The following is a 25,957-nucleotide window of genomic DNA, read 5'->3' on the forward strand; positions in this document are numbered from 1 at the left end:
CTTTGATACCAAAGCTCTGGTCAGTGTTTGCTTGTATAATTGTATCTGAGTGCCTATTGAGTATACTTTGCATACTGCCTAACTCTTCTTGAGGGAAGTCTGACTGCTCAGCCACAGCTACCAGGTAAATCTGGGTGGTGCAGACTGCTACCAAGTGGGTTTACTGCCAACACCTGTAGTCTTAAATCTTTTGCAGTGGTCCCTAAGGGAACTGCACAGGTTTCTGCCTAACAGGTAGTGCATGGCTACTGTGTTGTCCGTATGGACCAGCAAACATTTCTCATTCTCAGAAGGGAAGGTGACCAGCACCAGACTCATCGCTCTAATTTCCAGCAAATTGACATGCTCCTGAGACTCTGAGGGAGACCACAGTCTGCTCACATTTCAAGTCCGACAGGTGAGCGCCCCAACCTGTCAGGGACTCAACCGTGACTATCGTCACCTGAGGCCAGGATTGGCAGAACAACGTGCCTTTCAGCAGGTTGTCCCTCAGCGACCACCATGCCAGGTCCTGAGCAATTCGACCCGAGAAGATCTGACACGCTGACGTAACAGGGGCCCCTGCAGCCCCCGTGGTACAGGGGGCCCCGCAACCACATGTTCTGGAGGGGGCCCCACTTGGAGTAAAAAATAAATAAATAAATAAAAAATCAACTTTTTTTTTACATTTTCTTTTTGAATTCACTCTGCATTTATAAAGAACTCATTTCTGTAACAGAAATAATTTCTTTATGAAGGCAGAGTGAATGCAAAAAGAAACTTCATTTTTTAAGTCCGGGGGCTACCCCCACCCCATGACAGGAAGACCTAGGCTGGAGGCCTCCATGTCATCGGGTGGGGGAAGCCCTATGACTTTGAAAATAAATAATTTATTTTTGTAGTCACTCTGCCTTCATAAAGAAATGATTTCTGTGATGGTTCAGTCCTTAAGGGAAATAATTTCTTTATGAAGTCAGAGTGACTACAAAAAGAAACAATTTATTTTTTAAGTATTATGAGTCCCCTCAACCCCATGCCGTGTGCATGAGTATATGGTGAAAGAGTGCACACAAATGTATGGGTGGCTGGGTATGCGTTTGTGCGTGTACAGTGAAAGGATGCACACTTAAATGTATGGGTGGCTGCCTGGGTGTTCCTGTATGGTGAAAGTGTCAACACTTAAATGCATAGGTGACTGTGTGATGGTATGGTGAAAGGGTGCACACTTAAATGTATAGGTGGCTGCCTGTGTGAGTGTATGGTGAAAGGGTTCACACAAATGTATGGGTGGCTGCGTGTGCCTGTACGGTGAAATGATGCACACTTAAATGTATGAGTGGCTGCCTGGGTGTGCCTGTATGGTGAAAGGGTGCACAGTTAAATGGATGGGTAGGTGCCTAGGTGTGTGTGCCTATATGGTGAAAGGTTGCACACTTAAATGTATGGGTGGCTGCCTGGGTGTGCCTATATGGTGAAAGGGTGCACACTTAAATGTATGGGTAGGTGCCTGGTTGTGTGTGCCTGTATGGTGAAAGGTTGCACACTTAAATGTACGGGTGGCTGCATGGGTGTGCCTGTATGGTGAAAGGTTGCACTCTTAAATATATGGATGGCTGGGTGTGCGTGTGTATATATGGTGAATGGTGTGTGTGCTTGTGTTCAGGGCGCAACAAAACTTACATTTCAGGGGGGTTAACCCTTCAAATGTTGGGAGAGGCACTAACTTCACGTGTGATCGGGAGGAGCAAACTTATTTGTGTGGGGGCATCTAACTGTTATGCTCACCTAGCTCCCACAGAGGCGTCGATCTGTACTGGACTGCTGTGGCCTCCACCAATGTGACACGTAGGGCCGAGATGACGGACTGGACTGGCCCACCTAGCTTCGTTTGCTTGGCCCGTAGGAATATTCTTCTGCAAATGGAGAAAGGGAATTTACCACCCGTGGGGTTGAGCGTAAATCCACCCACCCCGCTGTTCGCCCCACTGATCACCTTGGATGTCCCCTCTTATAGTCTCACTTGATGATTTGAAAAGATGAGCTCTCCATACTGCATTGAGCGCAGGGGCGCGTAGATAACCAGTTGCTTCACTGGCTCGAAGGAATTGGTGAGTTCCAGGACAATATTGACTCCGATATTCCCGGCAAGACGCCATAAGTATGTAGTTCGTAAGAGTTCAAATGCCTGACTTTCACTCTTGTCCGATTCCTTGCAGGTTGCAGCTTGACCCTACTGAAGAGTTCCTTGTGGCAACCGGTAATGTTCTGGTAAGGATTTGTATTATCCAACACAGTTCAAAAAAATAATGTCCATATGTAACCTGTTGCTTTCTCCCTATTCAGGCGCTGAGAGAAAGTATGAAGTCTCAGGGAATAATGCCTCGGCGGTAAAATCAGGTAAGTCTTTTGTGGTGAGGAGGGTTCCCCTTGTTAGTCCCTTCTTTCACCTTGCTGTCCTTTTGTTTCCCCTTAGGGGCCGGGGTTCGGCTAGGATGCAGTGGAAGCTGCGCCGACCCGTGAAGAAGAATAGTAGCCCCGGTATGAAAATCAGGTAAGTCTATGGGGGGTATTTCCCTTGGCTCACCTTGTTCTGGTCTTCTCCTTAGGTGCCGGAGTGCGGCGGGAATATGCGATGAAATGTGAAGATGCGGCGAAGGCCGGTGAGTTGAGCGTGGCGCTGCAGCAGGCACGGCGACGCGCATAAAATAACTTCTTTCTTCCAGCTCGAAGGATCGGGAATTCAGGTAAGGATCAAAGGTATTGCTCTTGTTCTAACCTTTTCTCCTTCTTTCTCCCTTTTTCTAGGAGCTCCAAGCTCGAGGCGGGCGTGGCAGAAGACTGGATGCAGACTTGCAGGCACGGTGAGCGTTACGCTGCTGGATGCAGAATAATGCGAAGCGTGTGCTGCTCTTCGGGCGTGGTTTAAATAGCCTCCAAAGTAGTCCCAGGTAAGTATTCCTCCCCAGCCCCACCCGAGTAGAAAAAATAGTCCCTAGGTAAAATAGTCCCTCCCAAGCCTTGTTTGGCTTGGAGCTCTTGCAGCAAGGTCTGCATCAGGTAAGTTTGCAGCATGGTCTGCATTAGGTAAGTTTTAATCTATTAGCCTGGCGCCTATGACGCCAGAACTGACTCTCCATATGAGCCTGGCGCCATAGGCGCCAGGACTGCACCCAAATAGCCCCTAGCGGGGGTGGTTGGGCTTGCTTGGGGTAACTTGATGCCTGCTTCCGGGGTTGCTGGACTTGGTCTGGGTCCCCGGGGGTAGGCATCATGACACTAACTTCTTTACACATTTTAATGAGACTATGCAAGTGTAGCTTCAATGTTAAAAGCAGTTTACTCTCTCCTTTAAATCTGAAAGTACCCACTTATGGACTGTTGTGAGAGCGACTGGTCTCCTGTTCCCCATCTACCCTTCCAATCACTCCCCTGGCATGCAAGTACTAAACCCACATCACAATTTCAATTGCTTAAAAAATTGGGCATTTGAATGCAGGTACTAACAGTGAAATGCTGTACATTAGTAATTGCTGGGCCGGGCCCTTGTTAACAGCGAAACCCAGGTGCCGTTTAACATCTGTGTCCTTTTCTGTCAGGCAACTGCTCTGTAGGTCAGCCAGGTCAAGTTAACATACCCCACAATTTCAGTGTAGGTGTGGGGGGGAGAGGGGGGAGAGGGGGGACTGCTAAAGCCCAGTCAGCTCAATGGCGTTGCACCACTACTTGTGTTTAATGCCTTGATTACCTATTGGTAATCTTCATTACACCTAGCCCTATTATTCCTCATCCCAGTACTTGTGTATGAGGAAGTACTTGTGTATGAGGCACTATGCCTCATACACAAGTACTGGGATAAGGTAGAGGTGCATGAAGGTAATGCCTGACTTAGCTAGATGTAATCTTCATTACTCCTAGTCCCACTCTTCCTCACCCCAGAACTTACCGGCAAGGAGCCTCATACGTAAGCACTGGGACAAGGAAGCGGGACGTGAAGGTAATACTGGGGAAATGAGCTGATTTTGGAGGTTGGGGTAGGGAATGGGAGAGAGAATGGATGTGTGGGGGTGGGGTGGGGTTGTGCAATAAATCATGATGGTCGTCCATGTCCATGCTAAGCAGGCATGATATGTGGTATTAGTGGCTAGATAGGCATTTTGGTGCAGCCAGTCTAGTCATTCCTCAGTTTGGTATTCGTTTTTCTAACGGGTGTAGAGGAGGTCGCAAGTACAGCCCGCACTCCAACCGTCCATTTTGAAGTACCAGGAACGTTCATGCCGAAATATGTGACGTATGATGAGCAAATAAAGCAACAGAGAGCCGCAGTGGGGCTCTGTCCAGTACCTATTAGAAGAACAGCACCTATTGAAGTACCTATACCTAAGAAATCATGGACAGTAAGTACCCATTGAGAAAACCATATCAACAAATGAAACGAAATGAAGATCGTCTGAGTACAATCCCTGAAGAAGCCAAAATGGTCTTAATGGAAGACTAATGTGACGACACAAGAACCCGGACTGACTCACATATAGTAGAGATGACGACCAAAGAATGGCGTAAAGAGACGAAAACGCCATGGACAAGGGGCATTGTGAACCTAAAGTGAAAGGACGATGTCAAATGTAAGAAGCTTAAACTGTAAGCATGATGAAGATGTTCAACCAGTTTACGCATGTACATATGCTTGGAACTGCAAGAAAGCTAAGGAAATCGTGCGGCTTGCTATACTTAGTACAAAGATAGAGTGCGGCAAGCACCACCTATACATATCTACCTCAAAAGAAGCATGCTATATAAGTATTCTTCCACTATGCATAAGAAGCAGAATCAACCCAAAGGTTACTAAAGGCCACTCAAGGAGAGCTTCATATTTAACAAATCAAGAATAAAAATCAGAAACGAAACTCAGCAGAGCAAATCGTGCCAGAAAAACCAAGGTCGTATCAGCTAAAATAGATTAACAGTAGCTACAATTAATGAAACAAAGAACAGAATATCCTGCTCTGAAAGGTCGAGATAAGAAGCCAAAGGCAGGTGGTGGGTAAAGTGAAAATCAAATACACGAATTACATGAAGAAGAGGCAAATTCACGGGGTCTGAATCACGTGACCAGCCGACAGAGAAGAAGTGAGACTTTCACACCCATGCATGGCAGTGGGCCAGGCGAAGATATCAGAACTTTTCCAGACAGGAGATACAGTCTCGGGGCCAACCACAGTGAAATAATTGGCACATGGCCACTAAAGTGATGACTGACTATAACAATAATTGGAGGAAGGCCGGGGAGCTGGTGGGCACCCTGCAACTGGCAGACCATTCTGTGTCCTGCTAAGCAAAGTGGAAAAGTATGAGTGGGGTTGGTGCCAACCCAATCATAATGGACCAAGTAATCTAGGGTCCTATAGTTAGTAGAACCAATGAGACGTCGTACTTTTAGTGATGTCTACAGTAGCCATTTTGAAGGAAGGGCTTAGATGCCCCACCTGACAGTGTTTACCCAATCCCCTTACTCCGTTACCATATACAGATATAGTACCTACATGAAAGTTACCTTCTAGAACCAGTAGAATTGCATACCAACTTTTAAGCGTTAAACGTCAATGATGATGAGTTTTCAGTATAAATGTTATGTTTTTTATGAAGTTCGTTGGAGTTGTGAAGCGAGAGAGAAGATCACGCATACGCTGATATTCATGAGACTTCCCGTTTTTTGTAATTGTCATTAAATGGACTCCCTTTGCCAAACCGTTGAGTTGTCATTATTGATTTGGTGTTTGAGTATTAATCTGCACCCCCATCCATCTCACGGGTGCTGCTATCTTATCTTTCAGTGCTATTGGGCGAACCCCAGCTCTATGGGCCGTTTGGGGATCCTGGTGCACACTGGGCATTTCTGATAAAGCAGTCCTGCTAAGTGTAATTACCTGGCTAGACTGGCATTTGGGTTCTGCCAGTCTAGCTGTTTCTTACTACGGCACTGTATATTTTTCTGGGCATTTGTGATAACATTATATGATATGATAAGTCATATATAACGCACCTGTATACAAGTGTTTTTAGGCACAACAAGACAAGGGAAGGAAAACAGAGGGAGGACAAGACAAATGATCTTACTAAGCCTTCTGTCAATCAGATCATACAAGTACAAGAACGAGAAGTGCAAGTGGAAATGGAGGGGGAAATGCAAGGAAGAGGGGAGGGGAAAACAGGGCAGCAATGCTCTGAGTAAGTGCAGCCAGGGCAGCGTGGCTCTGAGTAGTGCAAGGAGAACAAAAGACTGTAGGGTTACAGTTACAGCCCCTAACTGCGAGGTAGGCCCGTAGGCAGTGCAAGGGTGACGGATCAAGAAAGAGCCTGGACGCAGTGAGACTGAGGGTAGCCAAGCAACCAGTTGCTACAGCGGACAAGTAGGTCAGGTAGGTCAGCAGGGGAGGGAGAGAGAGAAAGCAGAGAAGAGGAACATTTTGAGCTGCTTCCGCACCTTCAGGTGGTCCGGCTCAAGTTTAGAAGGGGCAGGGAGGCCATTCCAGAGAGAGGCACCTGCAGGGGAGAAGGATCTACCCTCCTCCCCCCACCCCCCAGCTCTCTGCCTGGAGGAGCATCTAACCCTTAGGGCTCTAGAAGGAAGATATTTTGGAAGAGAACATTGGATGTAGTGCGGACCCAGCCCCAGAAAGCCTTGTGGACAATGCAAAGGGTCTTGAACTTGATCCTTGCATCCACCAAGAGCCAGTGGAGAGATTTCATGGCTGGAAAGATACGGTCCCTGGGCTTGAGGCCAAGGATAAGTCTTGCAGTCCTGTTCTGGATTAGTTGCAGAGGTCGGAGAGTAGAGGAAGGCAGCTTGAGTAAGTGGCAGTTGCATTAGTCCAGACTAGAGAGAACCAGAGCTCTGGAGACAGTGAGCTTCTCTGGGGGAAAGTAAGGGAAGGGAAGAGTCTCTTTGAGGAGGTGTAGCTGGTAGTGGGACTTCTCGGCGATGTCCGAGATGTGAGGAGAGAAAGAGAGAGTGGAGTTGAAGATGACACCAGACATGAGCGAGGGAGGAGAGTAGGGACTTTTCGGAAGTTCAGGAAATAGCACAAGCTTTGCAACAGGCTGCACTTGTGGAACAAATGTGTCAATGTCTGGTCTGCGGAGTGTGCTCGGATGAGCAAGTTGTCCTTCCTCCTGAGACGATCCACTGCCAGTGGCAGCGGCATAGTGAAAGCCCTTGGTGCCGAAGAAAGACAAAACAACAGGACTCTCAACTGGTAGTGATGTTGGCCCTCAATGAACCTCAGATGCTTCCTGTGCTTGAGATGAATTGGCACGTCGAAGTAGGCATCCTGAGGTTCCAGTGACAGCAACCAGTCCTGCAGCGTGAGAGCTTGGAAGATCTGGGCTAGAGTTACCATTTTGAATGTGTCCTTTTGCAGGTACAAATTAAGAAGCCTCAGATCCTGTACAGGATGCAAGCCTCAGCCTTTCCTCAGGACCAGAGAATAAGTTGAGTACCACCCCTTTGCTCCGTCTGAGCAAGGTACCATTTTTTAATCACACTCTTCGAGAGAAGTTGATGGACCTCCACTAAGAGGATGGGGTCCAGAGGTTAGGGGGTTGTGTCAGGAAAGTGGTCTGGAAGACGCTGAATGAAACTGAGGCAATAACCCTGTCGAATGACCTGTAAGGCTTAGGCATTGGACGTGGTTCAAAAACAATATGTGTTGAACGGAAACATTATCCCTTACACAGGGGACAATTGGCAGAACGTTTCACAGAGGTTTTGTACCCTTGGTGACTGAGGGCACAGTGGCTGCAGCTGTTCTACCCCACAGGGGCAACTCTGCCTCTGCCTCTTACTCTTTGGAAGCATATGCCATGCGGTCTACTAGGGGCTGTTTAACCTTTACCCAGGGCGTAGGAGTTAGAAGTGGGAAAACCACAACCCTGCATAGATGGAGCAGAGCGTTGCTGTACGGCCAAACCCAAAGACTTTGCAGTCACTTTGGAGGAATAAAACTGTTGTAGGGCATAGTCGGCCTTGGTTCAAAACAGCTTCTGTCCATTAAAGGGCATGGCTAGAAGCTATTCCTGCACATCCTTTGCAAAGCCTGATGTCTTCATCCAAGAGTGTCACCTTACCACTGTGCTTGTGGCTGTGGAACGGCCCAGAACATTCGGCTGTGCCAAGTTCCGACTGTAGGATCTGGCAGGAAGCATCCATGCCATCTTTAACCATGGTCAAAAATCCTTCTCTCAAGTCCCATTCAGGGATGTGTTCTGCTACATTGCCCACTGTGGGCCAAAGACCAAAAAAGAACTTAGCCAGAGCGCAGGAGGTGTTGATTGCCCTGAGGACAAGGCTGCCCGAGGTAAACCCCTTCTTTCCCCGGGCATCCAGTCTCTTACTTTCTCTGTCAGGTGAGATAGAAAGAAAGGTGGACGTCTTCAAATTAGCATTGAGGGCCTCTACCACCAAGTTCTCTGGGGAAGCATGGGTGGACAAAAAAGCCAGGTCCACGGGAGCAGGATATTTCTTAGCAAGCTCCCTGTAGACTGCAGGTCCCAAACCTCTAGGACTTGAGAATCCATCGCTATGTTGTATGGTAGCAAAGTCTCCTTCTTGGGTCCTTTGTCAATGATGTCCATTAATTCGAACTGGACCTTCGGTCTGCACAGGGGAGGCAAACCCAGGCAATCAGCAACGTTGGCCATCAACTTCTGGAAAGATGCATGAGGTGTACCCGAAGCAGTGGTTGAGAGAATGTCCAGCTCAGGGGAGGGGTCAAGACCACTGTACTCCTGAAGGTGGCTAGGTCTTGCATGTTTTCTCCTTCCTCGAAAAGTTCCTCCAGATAGTCCCTCTTGTGAGGGATCAAGAGTAAAACTCGGACACAGTGGCATTTTTGGTGTTTATAAAACACTTTTATTATCAAAAGAAAAAGAGGGGTTGGGGAAATCCTACCTATCCCTGACTCTAACAGGGGATTCCCTGCCTCAACAAAACGAATCAACGTCTGTGTCAGAATGTCTAAAGCAAAAAGATTTCTCTGTACTGTGTCCAAAATCCTAAACTGACCCTCACACACAAAGCTCAATGCAACGTGAAATTGGGAATGTCTCAACACCTGCAGATTCCTTCCATAGTTCCAAATATATAGTGTCTAAGGTGCAGAAAAGAAAAATTAATAAAGTTCATCTAGAGAAGGGCCTTCCCTTCCTCTAGAGTCTTTCTGCTTATTCAAAGTATCACTTCTCATATATTCCACAATCCCAAGGGAGAATGAGCTCTTCCATTGAGTTTTCTCAGTTTACACAACACTTTACAGTTCTTCCCAATCTCCTTCTCTGGGTTTACCGGTCCTCTCTGGCAGTGGCAGTGACCCTCACGTCTAACCATTTTCCTCCGCTGCCTGTCTGCTGCCTGGGAGTGCGTCTCGTCAGCATCTCGGTTCCCGCCTGGCCTTCTTCGCTCGGCAGCTTCTGCTGTTTGGGATGACAGAGAGAGAACACTCTTTCGTCTGACTTCTTTGGACACTGTCCTCGCCACCTTCATCGCTCCGGTCTGCAGCTTGCTTTCTGCTGTGTCCCAACCAGTGTTGGGAAGGCTGACTCTCTCTTTCTGTTCAGGTGTTCCATACTTGAATGTCCTGGCACCCGTTAACATCTTCCAATGACTAGCATGTGGTGTTGCTTTGCTGCTTCTAGTGACCTTCATCACTCTATCCCTCTTACTTGTCTCAGTGTTATAAAAGGGGGAGGTATGTACATAAGTCCCAGTACTTGTTAACATCCTCCAACATCCTCCAACAACTAGAACACAGTGTGTGCTTATGGCTTCTAGTGACCTTAATTCCTCCATGTCTCTTTCTAATTCTGCATTGAAGGGGGTGGTTTGCATATAAGGTTGGTGACCAGTAAACAACAGAGATTCTTTATCCACCCTACAATATGCCATACAAGAATGGGGAGGTGAAGGAGTGTTGTTAGGTCCTAAACAACAGGGGCTACCATGTTTGACCTAGCACATCTATCTCACTCCGATGAGGGTTGCCTGCCATTATGTGGTCCTCCTTCAGATAGCCTCCCAGAGGGTCAGAATCAGGTGGCTTCTGCCTTTCTCTGGCCATATGAGGAGAGACTTTCCCTGGTAAAGGAGTGACAACATCACTAGATTCATCAAACTCTCCTCTCTGCAACCCAATTGTTCAAGACCAAAGAGTATGGTAGTACCTAAACTGATAGTTTACAATTGATCGTATGGTAAATCTGTCCGAATTCGGCCAGTACCATTCGATCTTGTGGAAACTATCAGATTGGGTAATCACTACCAAACATGGGGAACAGGGGTTGTGTGGGTGTCCCCCACTCCCATTGTTTGGTAGTGATGGCCTTTGGGGTTAACAGGGGTGACCCCCGCTTCCGGAGGTTTGGAGGCGGGGGACGAAAATAAAATGAGAAAAATGGACCCTGCAGCGTCGGATCCGACCCGCGTAGGACCAACAGATCCGACACCGCAGGGTCAGAAGATGAGCAGACGCCGAAAAGGTAAGTAGGGGGTGGGTGGGGAAATGTATTGGGGGCTGTGGGGGGTTTAAGTTTGGCCGGATTTGGCCACGGTCAATTCGGACACGAACAATAGTGCCACGGCCAAATCGCATACATCCAAGAGTATTGGCTTGCCTTCCTTATCATACATTTGGCTCATTTTTTACATGAATGGCCTCAATAGAAGAGGGGCGTTCTCCCGCGGGGCTCAGAAGACATTGAAGACGAGGGTGGAACAGGCACAGAAGGCTTCAATGCTCGAAGGCAGCACCTCTCGGCATCAGGAGACATCCTCGTCCATGGGGTCCAGGCCTGAGCCCGTAGGCATGCAGAAGTGTTCCGTTGCAGGACCATGCCAATTTGGGGCAATACAGTGGTTTCCGTGGAGCCAGCTATTCAAGGCTGAAACCTTTCTAGCATCTTCAAGCGGGAACTTCCCCATTCCTCTGGGGTGGAGGATTGGGTGGGAAACAGTGCCTTCAGCACCGCTTCTGGGGAGGCTCAGGAATTAGGACTACTCTACTTTGAGGGCAAAGAAGAATGACGCTGTGAGGAATCACCAGGGGTCGGGAACCTTTTACAGAGATTCTTTTTCTTCTTGTCCTTTCTTGGAGGAAACCTGTCCTTGGAGATTATCTCTGCACAACGTGGCCTCAACCAAGACTGTGCTCCTTCCCCCCGACTCCTTGTGGAAATAAGTGAAAAGTTTAACAATCCTTTCCTGGATATGATTATCATAGATGAGGTATCTGTGGGAGGAAATCATCCATTAGAATCACAAGGTTTGGCCTCCCCAGAAACTGTTCAGATCCCCCACTTGGCTATGTGACAGAACCCATATGGGACTTTCAGCGCAGTTTGCTGGTCTCTTCGCTGGAGTCTGACAAGGGGTACCTGAATGGGAACTTTAAGGATTTTCAGTTATCATAACACATTTCCCCTAAAGACTTATGCATTATTCATATGGTTGAATATGTTTGTATCTGAGGTGTCTATTGCTTGAATTAGGTCACCATGCAGTATTAATTATGAGTGCCTTAAACATCTTCAAATACAGTTCAGCGTGCCCACGAACATTTCAATACTGGATAGCTGAGCAACACTAACAGAGAAAATCCTTGTTTCCATGTTTGATTAAACTTAGTTTGAGCTACTTCACTAATTTCATCTGCTTCTCACTGAGAGTGAGGTCCTGTTTCCACCCTCCTGGCCATCTGTTGTTCTCCTGCACATGTGGAGTTTGTGCATGGCTGGTGACCATTCCATTAGGTAGTTGCACTTTCTGTGCATTACTGCACCTCCAGTGGAATTATTGATCCTGAAAAATCGAAATTGCAAAAAAAACAAAGAAAAAAAATGAAATTTGCATTAAATTGCTGCAAAGGACTGTTTTATTTGGCATTTTCATTGTGCTGCCATTTTTTGAGCTTTTTAATACCTGGAGCTGCCTTGCTATTTTGAAAGCACAAGTTTTTTTCCCACTATTGCCTGCTTATTTGACTGTTTTTTGGCCCTTCCAAGATGGCTGCCGTGGTTTTCTTTGTTGTGTAGGCAGGCTGTGCTGAACCACCTATCCCTGTGTGGCACTCCCATTGGTTGCTGAGTATTTTCTTCCATGCAATCAGGGACCAACGGGCTTCAGCCGGCCCTCTCAGCAAGGCCCACTTCTAAGGCCTCTGTCTGCTCCCTGTCCGCTAATTGGGGCTCTCCCTGAACCTTAACCACAATGATGCTGCCACCTCTCTCCTCTAAAAAATCTGGACTGCCTTGACTTTGCCTCCTCAAGAACTATGGGTTAGTTCCCTCCTTATGGACTCACTCCTACCGCCTTTGACTATCACTGTTCTTTCTGCTCGTTACTTCCATGTTGTCATCCTGATGCACAGTGCTTCCTAAAACCCTTTTCTAACATCCGATTCCAAGATTGAAAAGTCAAATCTTGCTGTTTTTGCTTTATGCTAAAAAAAGTCAAATCTTGCTGCCCATTGCATAATTCTCTGTATTTTGCTTGTATACTGTTTCTTCTCTGTAACATGCCAGCCCAGTGACCTCCGCACACTCTCTACCTTAGCCTCCCCAGTATCTCCATCCTCTCCTCGCTTCCACCCCAATGGCGCTTTCTGTTTCTCCTATCTTTTACAACTGCTTCTCCATTGACTATCCTTCCCTTCTCACTAAGTCTGGTAGGAAGAAGTTCAAAAATGATATCTTGGCCTCTAACCCTGGTCTTCCTATCGCCGACACCTACTCCAATGCTTCCGCCAGACATCCTCTTTGTCGTTCCTTCGCCAGATCTATGGACTCCTCATATGGTCTCGGTGCTCTGCCCTATCTCCTCCTCTCCCTTTAATGGTGGCACTCGCTGGGAAGTTCTCATGGCCTCCTTCGACTCCTCTAAAGTCATCATTAATGTCTATCTAAATGGCACTGTCATGGTCCAAGGCCCTCAGGCCAATCTCCTCCTCTTTGATAGGCGCTTCCCTCGCCTCATCAATTTCCTCTCATCTCCTGCTGTCCCCTCTTCTCCCCCCTTGGCTACCTTGCCCTCTCTCTGCTCCTCCTCCTCTGCCCCTCCTAGGGCTCTTTCTCCTCCGCAGGGCGTACCTCTGATCTGTACCCCTCCCCGGAAGGTCTTTAAGGCTGGCAACCTTCTTCATATTGCCACTCTCAACTCTCGCTCTGTTGTCAAACACTCCTCTGACATCTGCCACCTCCTTGAAGAACTAGACCTTGATATCCTTGGTCTTACTGAGACATGGTTCACAGCCAGCTCTGTCACAAGCTTTGACACTCTCCTCCCTGACGGCTACAAGATCCACTCAGCACCCTGATCCTCCCGGTCCGGTGGGGGGTTGTGGGGTAGCCCTGATCTTTCCTGAGTGGATTCCTGCCTCTATCATTCCCACTCAGACCTACGCCTTTTTTGAATGCCTTGACTGTAGGCTTTCTCTCTCGCCTCCCCATTCTCTTACTGTGGTTACCATCTACCGGCCTCCTGGGCAAATCACGTAATTTCTCTCTGAGTGGGCAGACCTCTCCTCCTCCCTCCTGGCCTCTACCACTCAACTCCTCCTCCTCGGTGACCTCAATATACATTTAGACACTCCTTGCTCCTTCTCTGTACTCTTCCGTAACCTCTGCGACTCCCTCTCCATCCTCCCCTCTGGCCCGACTCACTCTGCAGGGCACACACTCGATGTCTTGATCTCCTCTGACCTCCCCTCTCCATCCCTCTGACCACTACTCTCTCCTGGAGCGATCACTCACTCCTCTCCTCTCATCTCATCTCTCCCTCCTTTTCCCCCAAGCCAAACCTACCCCAACACTGCCACCTACCTTTCCGGACATCCGGCCCATGAAGCGTGTGTCAGTTGAGGCTTTTGCCGCCACTTTCTCTCCCCCCCCTCCTCCACCTTTGGCTGTCTCACATCCTGACACAGCCCTGTCTCTGCTCTAGTCTTCAATTTCTGATACACTTGATGCTCTTGGCCCTGTCATGAGGATCTGTTTGAAGTCCAAAGCCAAGTGCAATTCCTGGTATGACTCTGGCCTAGGTACACTTAAACGCAAGTGTAGGGTGGCTGAGAGGAAATGGAGGACTTCCTGTTCATCCTCTGACAAACTGGCCTGTCGCCTGCTACAAAGGCAATACCGACTCTCTGTCCTCACCAAGAAGAGAGTCCCCATTCAATCTCATGTCTTTGCAGCATCTAACAACTCGGCCGAACTCTTTAAAATCTTAAAGGAGCTGGCCAACCCTGCTGCAGTCTCTACCCTGCATGTTGCCTCCCAGGCTCTTTGCAATGCCCTGTCCTCTTACTTCATTTATAAAACCCAGGACATCCTGTCCACCCTCTTCACCCACAACCCTCCTCTCCCCTCCCCATCTGTGCTTGCTGACCCTCCTTTAGCCACCCCCCCACCATCCTTCTCGTCCTTTCCTCTTTTGTCCCCTGACGAGGTCGCTAGACAAGTCCGATCTATGAAAGCCTCATCAAAACAGGTTCATCCCTGTTCCTCTTAAACCATCAAGGACCACACTGACACCCTCGCTCCGGCCCTTGTAGATTTTTGGAACCACTCCTTTGCCTCGGGATCCTTCCCCTCCCCTCTGAAGCACTCCTTGTGCATCCTCTTCTCAAGAAACCCACAGCTGATCCTTCTTGTCCAGCTAACTATTGCCCAATTTCCATTACTCAATTTCTTGGCAAACTCCATCTCTCAGCTTAACCTTCATTCTAATTCTGTTGGCTGTCTCCATGACCACCAGTCTGGCTTCAGAGCTGCCAGAAGCACGGAAACTGCTCTCCTGAACATCTGTCAAGATCTGCTCTCCAACCTTGACTCTAACATTCCCTCCGTCCTCATCCTCCTCGATCTCTCTTCTGCCTTCGACACAGTCGACCATATCATCCTGCTCAACCGTCTCTGTGGAAACCTGGGTATCACTGATCAGGCTCTGGCCTGGCTGACCTCTTTCCTCTCAGATCGACCCTCCCAGGTCCAACTTGGGTCCTTCCTTTCATCTATCTTCCTCTCTACCTGTGGTGTTCCCCAGGGGTCTAACCTCTTGCCCTGGCTTTTCAACCAATACCTTGCAACTCTCGCCCACTGCATTGCCACTTTCTGCTCAAATTTCCAGAGCGACACTGACGACACTCAACTCATTTTCAGGCTGCCCTCTGCCACCTCCTCTCCCTCTCTCATCTCTGATTGCCTAACTGCCATTCAAGATTGGTGTGCCGCCAATGATCTTTGTCTGAACGCCAGCAAGACAGAGATCCTCCTCATCGGCACACCTTCACCATCCTTTCCCCTCACTCTCTGGCTGGCCTCCCTTGGCCCTACTCCTACCCCCACCTGCGAGACTAAGAACCTCGAGGTCATCTTTGACTCCACCCTTTCCTTCTTCGCCCACATCTCTGAGGTCTCTAAAAAGTCAGATTTCTAATTGCACCTCCTCAGAGGTACTCTGCCTTTCCTCTCCTTCCCCCAGAAGCTCATGGTATCCCAAGCTCTGGTTCTCTCAAGCTTGGACTATTGTAACAGCCTCTTTCTAAATCTACCTGCCTCTACTCTGCACCCTCTGCAACTAATCCAGAACAGGATTGCGAGACTTGTCCTTGGCCTCAAGCCCTGGGATCGTATCTCTCCAGCCCTGAAATCTCTCCATTGGCTCCCAGTGGATGCAAGGATTAAATTAAAAACCCTCTGCATTGTCCACACGGCTTTCTGGGGCCTGGGTCCAAAATACCTTCAGCTATCCCTCCGCAAATACCTCCCCTATCGAGCTCTTCGCTCCTCTACCTCCAACTCCCTCAGTGTCAGTCGTTTTTCAAAGAACCGAGCTGGGGGTAGATCTCTGTCTTCGGCTGGGGCCTCCCTCTGGAACAGCCTCCCTGCCACTCTAAAACTTGAGGAGAACCATCTCCGGGTTCCGGAAGCACCTCAAGACCTTCCTCTTTTCTTCTGCCTTCGCTCCCCTTCTCCCATGCTGATCTGTTCTCTCTTGGCACCGTGCACCTGGCCACCCTCTGTCCTCCGGGCCCAGGTACCTGCTCACCCTGCCACCCTCCCGCACTGACTCCGGCCACCCCTTGCACTGGGGTCTGTATCTGTACCCATACAGCCCCCCCTTTTTTCTTCCTGCACTTATCAGACCTACCCTGTCTGCTGCCTTAAATCCTCTGCTTTGCACTTTCCACTTCTCCCCCTTCCATGCACTTTCCCCTCACCGTCTCCCATGCACTTGCGCGTTCTCAATGTCACTGGGCCTAGTAAGATCGCTGTTTTGTTCTCCCCTGTTCCCCTACCTTGCCTTGTTGCGCTCTGAAACACTTGTGCACAAGTACAATAGAAATAAAATATCATATCATATACAGAAATAACAGCTAGCAACACAATAAAATAATGTTTTTTTTAAAAGATTTTATTGATTTGTTCAAACAAAACAATACAAACCAAACATGCAGTACAAATAGCAACAGCTCAATTGTTCCTTGTTTAATTTCGGTCACTGCTTCCCCTATCCCACCCTCCCTTACAAGCCTATTTATTCCGTGCTCTCTGCATCTGACTCACGTGGTCGGGTCTCACATTCTGTGGTTTCTGTCAGATCTTGTATTGTTCCAAACAATTCCGCTACTAATGATTTCCATGCCATCAGGGTTCCCACCTCTTCTTCTCCCTCTACGGTGCTCGCCTCTTGCCACACCATGGTTTCTGTCTCCGCCCATTTCTGCAACTCTTTCCACCACACCTCCACCCGTGGCCTGTGACATGTCTTCCATCCCATGGCAATCCTCCTTTTTGCAAGCACATACGCTAAATCCTTCAATTTGCTAATGTGCTTAAGTTTCTGCGATTTAGGGAACCCCCCCAAGCAAACATGCCCAAGCTGTATCCATAACAATCGTGACCACCCTTTCCGCTAGTTTCTGTGCTACTTCGCCCCAGCAGCGCTCAATGTACCATGCCGGCATTTTCGTCGTCGCATTTAGGACACGCTTGTCTTCCAGCATTTTCAAACCTAGATATCCTCTGGGGTGTCATATATGCCCTGTGCGTGATATATAGTTGTATCTGTTTCAGTCTCGCATTTCTAGACACCTTCTTGTGGTATCCCAGGGCACGTTCCCACATCCCATCCTCTATTGCAGTTCCCACCTCCGCTTCCCAATCTAGTCGTAGTTGTGTTAATTCCTTCCCAACCTTAAACATCATCATCTCGTACAGTCTTGAGATCTCGTGTCCCCCATCCGTTATATCATAAATTTATCTATGCTAGCATCTGGTTCTTCTCCCAGTACCGTTTCGGGCCATGTATTCCTGATTCTCTGCACCATTCTGTGATACGTGATATATTGGCCGGAGTGTAACCCCATCTCCTCCCCTAGCACTCCAAACTCTATAATGGTCCCCTCTCGCCAGATATATCCCATCGTCACTAACCCCACCGACTCCCAGTCGTTCCTGATTGTCATCCTCAGCTGCTTATCTCCCCCGGCCAATGCAACTAGCGGTACCTGCGGGGAGCATGGGGATGGATTGTGCATCATCTGGCATGCCCGGCACCACATCTTTCACCCCAACATCATCATCTTGGGGCGCTTTTCCATTTCTGTCTTGGGGAGCCAGATCATTTCTTTTAGATAAAATGGGGCACAGTCCTGTCCAAACAACCTAGATTCAGGGGTCTGTTCATCTGAGAGCCATTTGGCAACATACTGCAGCTGGCTCGCTATATAATAAACCTCATAGTTAGGCAGTTTTTTCCCCCCTCTGTCATACCAGTTCTGCAGTTTCCATAGCGCCACCCTATTCCGAGTACCATGCCACAGGAAATCCCTACACATGCTATTCAGTTTGGTGAAGAACTTCTTAGGTATCAGGTATGGAATATTCCCAAAATAATGTAGGTGCCTAGGTAGGACCACCATCTTAAGCATTGCCCCCCGTCCCATCATTGCTAAGGGCAACTTCGCCCAAAATTGCATACTTTTCCTGATTTTTCCAATGGCTACCTCGGTATTGTGCTTATGCTCTTCTTCCACTGTGTGGTACACATCTATCCCAAGATACCGGAAAGTACTGACCGCCCACGGCGTTTGTAGCACCGGTAACCGTCCCATAGGGATTCCCTTATAGCTACCCAGTGGGAAAATGCTGGATTTTTGAGGATTCACCGCTATACCAGACAGCCCCGCGTATCTCTCCATCACCTCCAGGATGTACTGGAGATTTTCCTCCGGGTACCTCAAGTACAGCAGCAAGTCATCTGCATACAAGGAGATCAAGTGTCGCTCCCCTCCTATCTCGATGCCTATAGTATTGTATTGTTGTCGAAGGTATATTGCTAGGGGTTCCAGAGCCACTATATAGAGCATTGGGGACCATGGGCAACCTTGTCTGGTGCCTCTACTAAGTTGCCATCTTTCGGATATCACAGATCCTGTTTTGACCCTGGCCAGCGGTTCACTGTATAGCATCTTTGTCCACCTAATGTATCCGGGCCCCATACCATAGCCCACCAGGGCCGCAAGCAGCCATGGCCACTTGACCGAATCGAAGGCCTTTATCGCGTCTAAGGACACAATTGCCATTTCGCCTTCGTTCTTATTTCCCCATTCAACAACCCGTTGGAGCCGTCTGTGATTGTGGGTTATATTTCTATTCGGGACATAGCCCGTCTGGTCAGGGTGTATTAGTTTACTAATAACTCTCCGCAGCCTGTTTGCCAGGACAGCCGTCAATATCTTGCTATCTTGGTTCAACATCGACAAAGGTCGGTAGGAACCACATCTATGCCTAGGCTTGTTGGATTTGGGAAGCGGTATGATAATCGCCTCTCTAAGCGACTCAGGCAGCCTTCCCACCTCAAATGCTTCATTCAGCATATCCAACATTGGGGGGAGCACTTCCTCCCTATATACTTTATAAAATTCACTTGGGAACCCGTCCGCCCCTGGAGTCTTACTAGTAGGCAGCTGCCTCACCACTTCTCCCAACTCCTCCAAAGTAATCGGTGCATCTAGCCACTCTCTTTCCTCATCACTTATCGTGGACAGTCCTATGTCCTCTAGTGTTTCGGTTATCTCCCCATGATTACGCCCCTCCTTATCTCCATATAATAACCTATAGTAATCTACAAACTCCTGATTAACTCCCTCCTGAGTGTCCGCTACACTCCCATCTTCTCTCGTTACCGTTCTAATCGTGGGTCTAGGGGTCTCACTCTTATACAACCATGCCAGAAGCCTTCCTGTTTTATCCCCTCCTGCATGCTGCCATTCTATATACTTTTTATAGTTGAGGTTACACAGTCTTTCCCATTGCTCGGCACATTTCTGTTGCAGTTTAAGTATCAGCTCCATATCGCTTCCCGCATCACCTCTCCCCTTCAATGCATTTTCCAATTCCCTTTCTGTTTCTTGTAGGTCAGCCAAGATCCCACCTTGCAGGCCCTTTGATTTCGCTATGGCTGCACCTCGCACCACCACCTTAAAGGCTTCCCATAATGTGCCCTCCGAGTCCACACTACCCGTATTTATCTCAAAGTAGTTTATAATCTCCTCCCTTATATCTTCCCTAAAGCAGGGATCCTTAAGCGCCTCTGCCCTGAGGCGCCATTTCGGAATCCTCACTCTTGGGGGGCAGTATTGCCATCTGAGCGCCAGGGGCGAGTGGTCCGAGAGGACCCTTGCTTTATACTCTGCCTGAATAATCTCAGTCATTATTCCCGACGTAGCAAAGACATAATCCAATTTCGTATGTAACTGCTGTGGGGCAGAATAGTGCGAATATTGCCTGTCTTCAGGGTGTCTCGTTCTCCACACATCTACCAGACCAAAGTCGTCTAGTAATGTCTGCAATGCTTTAGCCGCTGGGGCCGGTCTATCAATCCTTCCATCCGATCTATCTATCCTAGGGTCTAATACACAGTTAAAATCCCCACCCCAGATCACTGCACTCCCCATACACATGCTGAGGTTAGTACACAGAGTCCTGAAATATGCTGCCGTATTCTGATTAGGGGCGTATGTATTCACAATGGTTACCTCCCTATTCTCCACCAATCCCCTCAGTATGACCATCCTCCCATCTAATTCCGTTTTTTCTCGCAACAGTTTGAACAGGACATGTGCCGCCACACAAATGAGCACTCCTCTAGCATAAGCAGAGTATGCCGAGCCCACCACCACCCCTTTCCATTTCTTAGCAACCATCTCCATCTTTTCCCGTGTCAGATGAGTCTCCTACAATAATGCAATGTCTATTTTTTGTCTGCGCAGGTACAACATGACCTTGTTCCTCTTCAGATAACTATTAAGTCCCCTGACATTCCACGTGATTATTTTAAGATCTCCCATGGCTCATCAAAATTCCTACCCCCCTCCCACAGGTGCAGCCCAAATCACACTTCCATCTACGTCTACATAGGCTCGTTCTCCCTTTCAAACTTCCCCTAACTACACACACCCCAAACACCCCTTCCCCTCTCCCCCTCCCTTCCCTTCCCCAACTTTACCCCCCCAACTGTTGCCCAGCTCCATCCCTGGATCTCAGGCACCCCCTCATCTAGCTCTTTCTGGCAATAGCCTGTACTTGAGCTCAGCAGGGTGAGGTCGCCCTAATGGCTATCCTGCTATTTCTACTACCACTCGGGGAATAAGGTGCTCGCGTCTTGCCGCTCCTACATGCTACAATTCCTTCCCATGCTACAATCTCTTCATGCTACCATCTAGTTTGCTCGTATATTTACTGTTCTATATTCCAATCCATTATACACCAGCAGAATCAGAGACGTCGCAACCTGGCTGCAACACCTCCCATCCCTGCATCTCCATCAATGTCTCCATCAAGTCCCTACTAGAATGCCTTGCCGTGTGATATGCCAGCATATATAGAGTGTCTAAGTCACTTATCTCATTCTCCTTGGGCCTGTTCCGCATCTTGTTCCGGGCAGCCCTGTTGGTCCAGCCATGCAACAGTTTCCTCTGGGGTATCAAAGAAGAACATTTTGCTTTTGTACAACACTTTCAATTTTGCGGGGTACAGAAGCATATATTTGATGCCAGCCGTGCGCAGCCTCCTCTTCACCGCAACATAGCTATGCCTCTGCCTTTGGACCATCATTGTATAGTCCGGATAAGCTGTGATAGTAGTCGAGGCTTTTTCAATCGTTCCCCCCTTTTCGGAAGTACTCCAGGATCTTCTCACGATCTTTACAGTTCAATATCTTGGCAATTATTGCGCGGGGAGGGGCTCCAGGCTTTGGCTTCCTCGCGAGGGCTCTGTGTGCTCGCTCCACTGGGAACCCCTGCGAGAGTTTATCAGCCCCTATTTCCTGCAGGATCATATTCTCCACGTAATCCGTAGGGTCCTGGCCTTCTACTCCCTCCAGCAAGCCGACCACGCGAATATTATTTTGTCGCGCCCTTCCTTCAGCTTCCTCTGCGCGATTTTCCAGGTTGGCCACCTGCTGCTTTAGTAGGTGGACTTCCAGTGCGTTGGCAGTGCTGGTGGTCGTGTTAGTTTTGACCGTACTTTCCAGGTTACTCGTTCTGTCTGCCAACGCCCTGACGTCCTGTCGCAGCAGATTGACTTCTATCCCCACCGCGTCGATCTTGGCCTCTAGGGAGGTTCTTAAATCCGCCATTGCAATGCCCCAGGAGTCTCTTAGTTCCGTTATGGCCGACAATATTTGGTGGTTTTCAGTCCCCTGGGTGCTTTCAGTGGGTGCACTGGCGCCCGTGTGCGCCGACAACGTTGGAGACTGCTGTGATTTGGCAAACGCATCCATCGTGGGTTGTTTGCTCTTACTCGAGATCTCTATTCCCGCCCTCTCGTAGTCTGGATCGAACGTCCCTGGCCGCTCTATTCATGGCGCCGCAGTTCTAGCACCCTGCTGCGCCGTGATATCAGCAAGTCGCCACCGGCCTCGGCAGTTATTGGCACCTAGCGTAGGTTCGTCTGCATTGAGCTGCGTGCTCGAGTGGGTTATGTCCTCCCACGTTGTCAATTGACTTGTCTGCCACTCAGCACGGCACTATGTGCTTGTCTATGTCAACATTTGGTGCGCAACATGTGCCCTCTCCGGGCTATCGGCTTTAGCTTGGTTCTTCTGGGACCGTGGCACAGCGTCCACGCCGACACGTGCTTCAGACAGAGCAGGAGGTCCTCCCCTCTCCGTCGGTCTCCGGCACTGGTATACTGAGGGCACAGTGGTATTGTTCCGTTTGCACTAGGTGCCTCGAGGGCACTCTCCACAGCGGGTTGTTGTCATCATCAACACCAGCCTCAGGTCTCAAGTCCCATACGTGCCTATTTGCCCAAGGTAGTTCCAGTGGGCCTCGCAGATTGCGACCCTCAGCCCAGCTCTAGCGCCGCTTCTCTCAGCAAATCCCCATAAGTGCTTTGAAATGGCTGCTTCTATGCACCACGCGCACCACTGGCCCTCCAGTGTGGCAGTATTTACACGCAGCTGTCCGTCAGTGCGTGCTCCCCTTCACCCCAATAATTCCGGCACATAGTATTGGGTGCACAAGGAGATTCTCCATATGCCTCGTGTTTCTCATGTGGGAAATGCCCAGCCAGCAACGCCGTGCACTATTTAATTGTATCTGGTCCCTCGAGGCAGCAAGCCTCTTTTCCTGATCCCATAAGCAGAGGCACTTCGTTATCGTGCAGCGCCTATGCGTGAACATGGGGTTACTGTGTCCCGATGTCCCCGCGACTTGCGGCCGCACGCGATCAAGTTGGCCACTCAACCCCGCTGTTCCTGTGCCGCACTCTTATCCCACAGCTCGCCAACCCGTGGATGGCGGGGAGCCACGGGCCCGATGATCCCGCATAACCGGGGGGCCGCACGGTCCTCCGGCGCTGATCTTCCTTTTTCGGGCGTGCAGCCAATGTAGCTGCAGTCCCGATCCACTCTTGTCGCAGAGCCCTTCACAGTGGCTCCGCATCCTGGCCAGCAGTCCACACCCTGCCCCAGGCACACAGGCCCACATACAATCCGAGGAGCAGCGCTCGCATCGATCAGGGCTGCAACATAGTTTCCGTTACCGAGGCCGCTTTCCCTTTGTTCTCCGCCATCTTGGCCATTTCCATACAGCGCAGGCAGATACTTTAGAGATGATTCTGTCGCGTTTGTGCGACTCGATTTGCTTGAATTATTCAGATGTGGCAGGGGTCCCTTTCAGACACCCGTGCCTGTATTTCAGAGGCAGCTAGTCCATTTTCAGCGCATGTTCGGAATGAATCATCGTTGGATCACAGGAGCAGCTCTCTCGGGCACGTCTTATTTCATGGCCAGTTGGCCACGCCCCCCCAACACAATAAAATAATTAGCATCTTTCTTGGAGGGCAAATTTGAGAATCAGAACGTATGACTATTTTGCTTTCTTGGCCATAGGTGAGAATGTTACCCCTTCTATGCAACACACATGCCCTGCCAACTTGCAAGTGATCCGTTTCAAGGCTCCAAATTCAACGGCAGCGTGGATCAGATATTGACATGTCGGTTGTACTCCCAAAAAAACTTGATCCCCGAGACTTTCAGGAGAGGCATTTCGAAAACCAACAATGAGTAAAGTCAAAGTAGTTGTTCCAATGCTGCCATTTGTGCATGTGGAAAAAAGGCACTTAGGTCATAGGGCTCCTGTGGTGGTGGTGGTGGTGCTTATATACCAGAGGTCATTGTTGGGCACCATTGAATCAGTGACTAGGTCCACATGGAGCAATGCTGCACCTTTTAAATCCTGTGAAAATATTTCAGACCAAGGCTTTGCCTGGAGGTTATTTCATGAGATGAGGAATCTGTGGGATACACATCTACATAGCTCTGAAAAGCATTTATTTTATGATTACTTTATTTAAGGGCTTTTCTACGGCACAGGTGCACTGAACATATCATCTGGCCTCCGAATGGCTGGTAATCCCTACTGGAATGCTTTTTCATTTTCAGTTTTGCAATACAAGGAAGTTTCAACACTAACAACGTACATCACTTAATCACAGTGCATACAAAGAACACTTCTTATTTTGAGTATTAATCAACGATTTAAGAATTGTGATAATGCACTATATTTGCTGCACCCTGCTCTCTTATCTTTTTCATAGCATACATAAGAAAGTCACATACGTGCATGTAAATTCAAAAACTTCTACTTACTGCTGAAAGTTGTCATGAATAGAATTCAGCAAGTTCACCTGATAAAAGAAAAAAAGTGTGTCAAATGCAGTATTAACGATATGGAAACTGGTTCATATTTCTAACGGGTGAAGAAAAACACTTATGCTTCTAAACAATGAACATTGTGATTTATTGGGCTTAAACCTAGCTCTCCTGTTCAGTAGTTCTCTTTATGAATAGTTGCTTTGACAGTATTCCCTCTTCTGCAGAGAATGTCCCTTCATGATGTTATCAATCAGGAATAAAAGGTAATACATACACTGGTAATGTTTCTCAAAAATCTGATTTACCTGGAGATTATCATATTTTTAAATATCCACTGGATTCAGAACGTGAGCCAAACTATTAAAAGATTAGCTTGGCTGTCAAGTAGAACCTGTTAATGCTACTGCTTTTACCGGGATTGGTGCCACCTGCAAACTGTGCCTTTATATCCTAACATGTTCCTACTGTAAATGGGAAGACACAAGTGTATCCCAAGTGCGAGAAAAAAGATTGTGAAGAAACGTCAATAAACTGAGATTTCCTCTGTGACTGTTAGAGTTGGTAAGAGACTTTGTGCAGCAAGCTCGCCTAACAGAATGGCATCGCAGCCAGTCTCATTCTACTTCTCATGCATGGAACCATCCAGGACTGGATCTTACAATGGCCTACTTCTAGGCAGTAATGTCTGGCAAACATGTGCAGCGAAGACCACCGAGCTACTTGGCACCTGTCCAAAACAGGGAGACCCCTCTTTAAACACAGAGGTGATCACCAGGCCTCTCGTGGAATGATCTCCGAAATTATCAGGCACATGCTTCCCAGCCAGATAGTAACATTCAGTTAAAGGATGATCCACCTGAACAGGCTCTGTTTCATGATGGACATGCCCATAGAGGCACCAACGTAACCCACAAAAACCTGGTCATCTTTCCTGATGTCTCTTGTGGAAGAGACCCAGACAGGGACCATCCAATAGCATCTCTCCTACACCTCAGACATATTAGGCAGAGTGGGTAATCACAGGAAGATGAGACTTCTGTGAGAGATGAAATTCCTACATGACCCTGGTCAGGAAGGAGGGTTTCACTCTTAAATAGACATTTTTCAAAAACAACAAGGAGGGAATTTCAATTCAATGAGCACGTAGCTCATTTATCCATCTCGCAAAGTGATGGCTACCAGGAAAATCAACAATCCCAAGAAGGGCTAAACAAAAGGCACCATAAGGAAGGTCAAAGGTAAGTTAAAATCCCTCACAGGTACAAAATACTAGCTTAGGGGCAACTGATTACATAAACTGTTTAACGGGGATTTGCAGAAAAAGCCCAGCTTAGGTGTCCTTTCAAAAACCTAATCGCCGGCCTCTCATACTGGCAGTCTGCATTCCACTATGAGACACGGAAAACAGGAAACCAAACACAGATGAAGTAAGACTGATCAAAGGGTCCATACACCCCTCCCAACACCAAGGCGAAAATCTGTGCCACCTGCAGGCATTGACAGACAGTGGCAGGTCTCTGAGCGCAAAGGAGTACATACAGGATGTAATCTGAAAGGTTCCATTGCTGAACTCTCAGCAGGACAGCATGAAGATACAGACTGCTGAAGCATTGATGGAGGCCCTGCCCCCAAAAAGAACAAACTACGGTCCTAGGGTGCCGTTCTTTCTGATAGGCATTCCTCATCTATGATATCCATCTCCCAGCACCGGCTGTTCTTTGGAAACGTTTCCACCACCAGGGGAGACAGCATGTCTCCACCCAATGC

General features: G+C 48.4%; 1 protein-coding gene across 2 annotated transcripts in view; it reads right to left on the reverse strand.

Annotated features, from left to right (window-relative positions):
- CCDC93 (coiled-coil domain containing 93) overlaps positions 1-25,957 on the reverse strand; it is a 2,015,088-nt gene that overhangs the window by 210,352 nt on the left and 1,778,779 nt on the right. For both annotated transcript variants that reach the window (XM_069616593.1, XM_069616592.1), the window contains one exon: positions 24,185-24,222. In XM_069616593.1, the coding sequence (XP_069472694.1) occupies positions 24,185-24,222 (38 nt within the window). The remainder of the gene's footprint in view (positions 1-24,184; positions 24,223-25,957) is intronic.

Source organism: Ambystoma mexicanum, chromosome 9 (genome assembly GCF_040938575.1).
Source record: "Ambystoma mexicanum isolate Mex_15411 chromosome 9, UKY_AmexF1_1, whole genome shotgun sequence".
NCBI lineage: Eukaryota > Metazoa > Chordata > Amphibia > Caudata > Ambystomatidae > Ambystoma > Ambystoma mexicanum.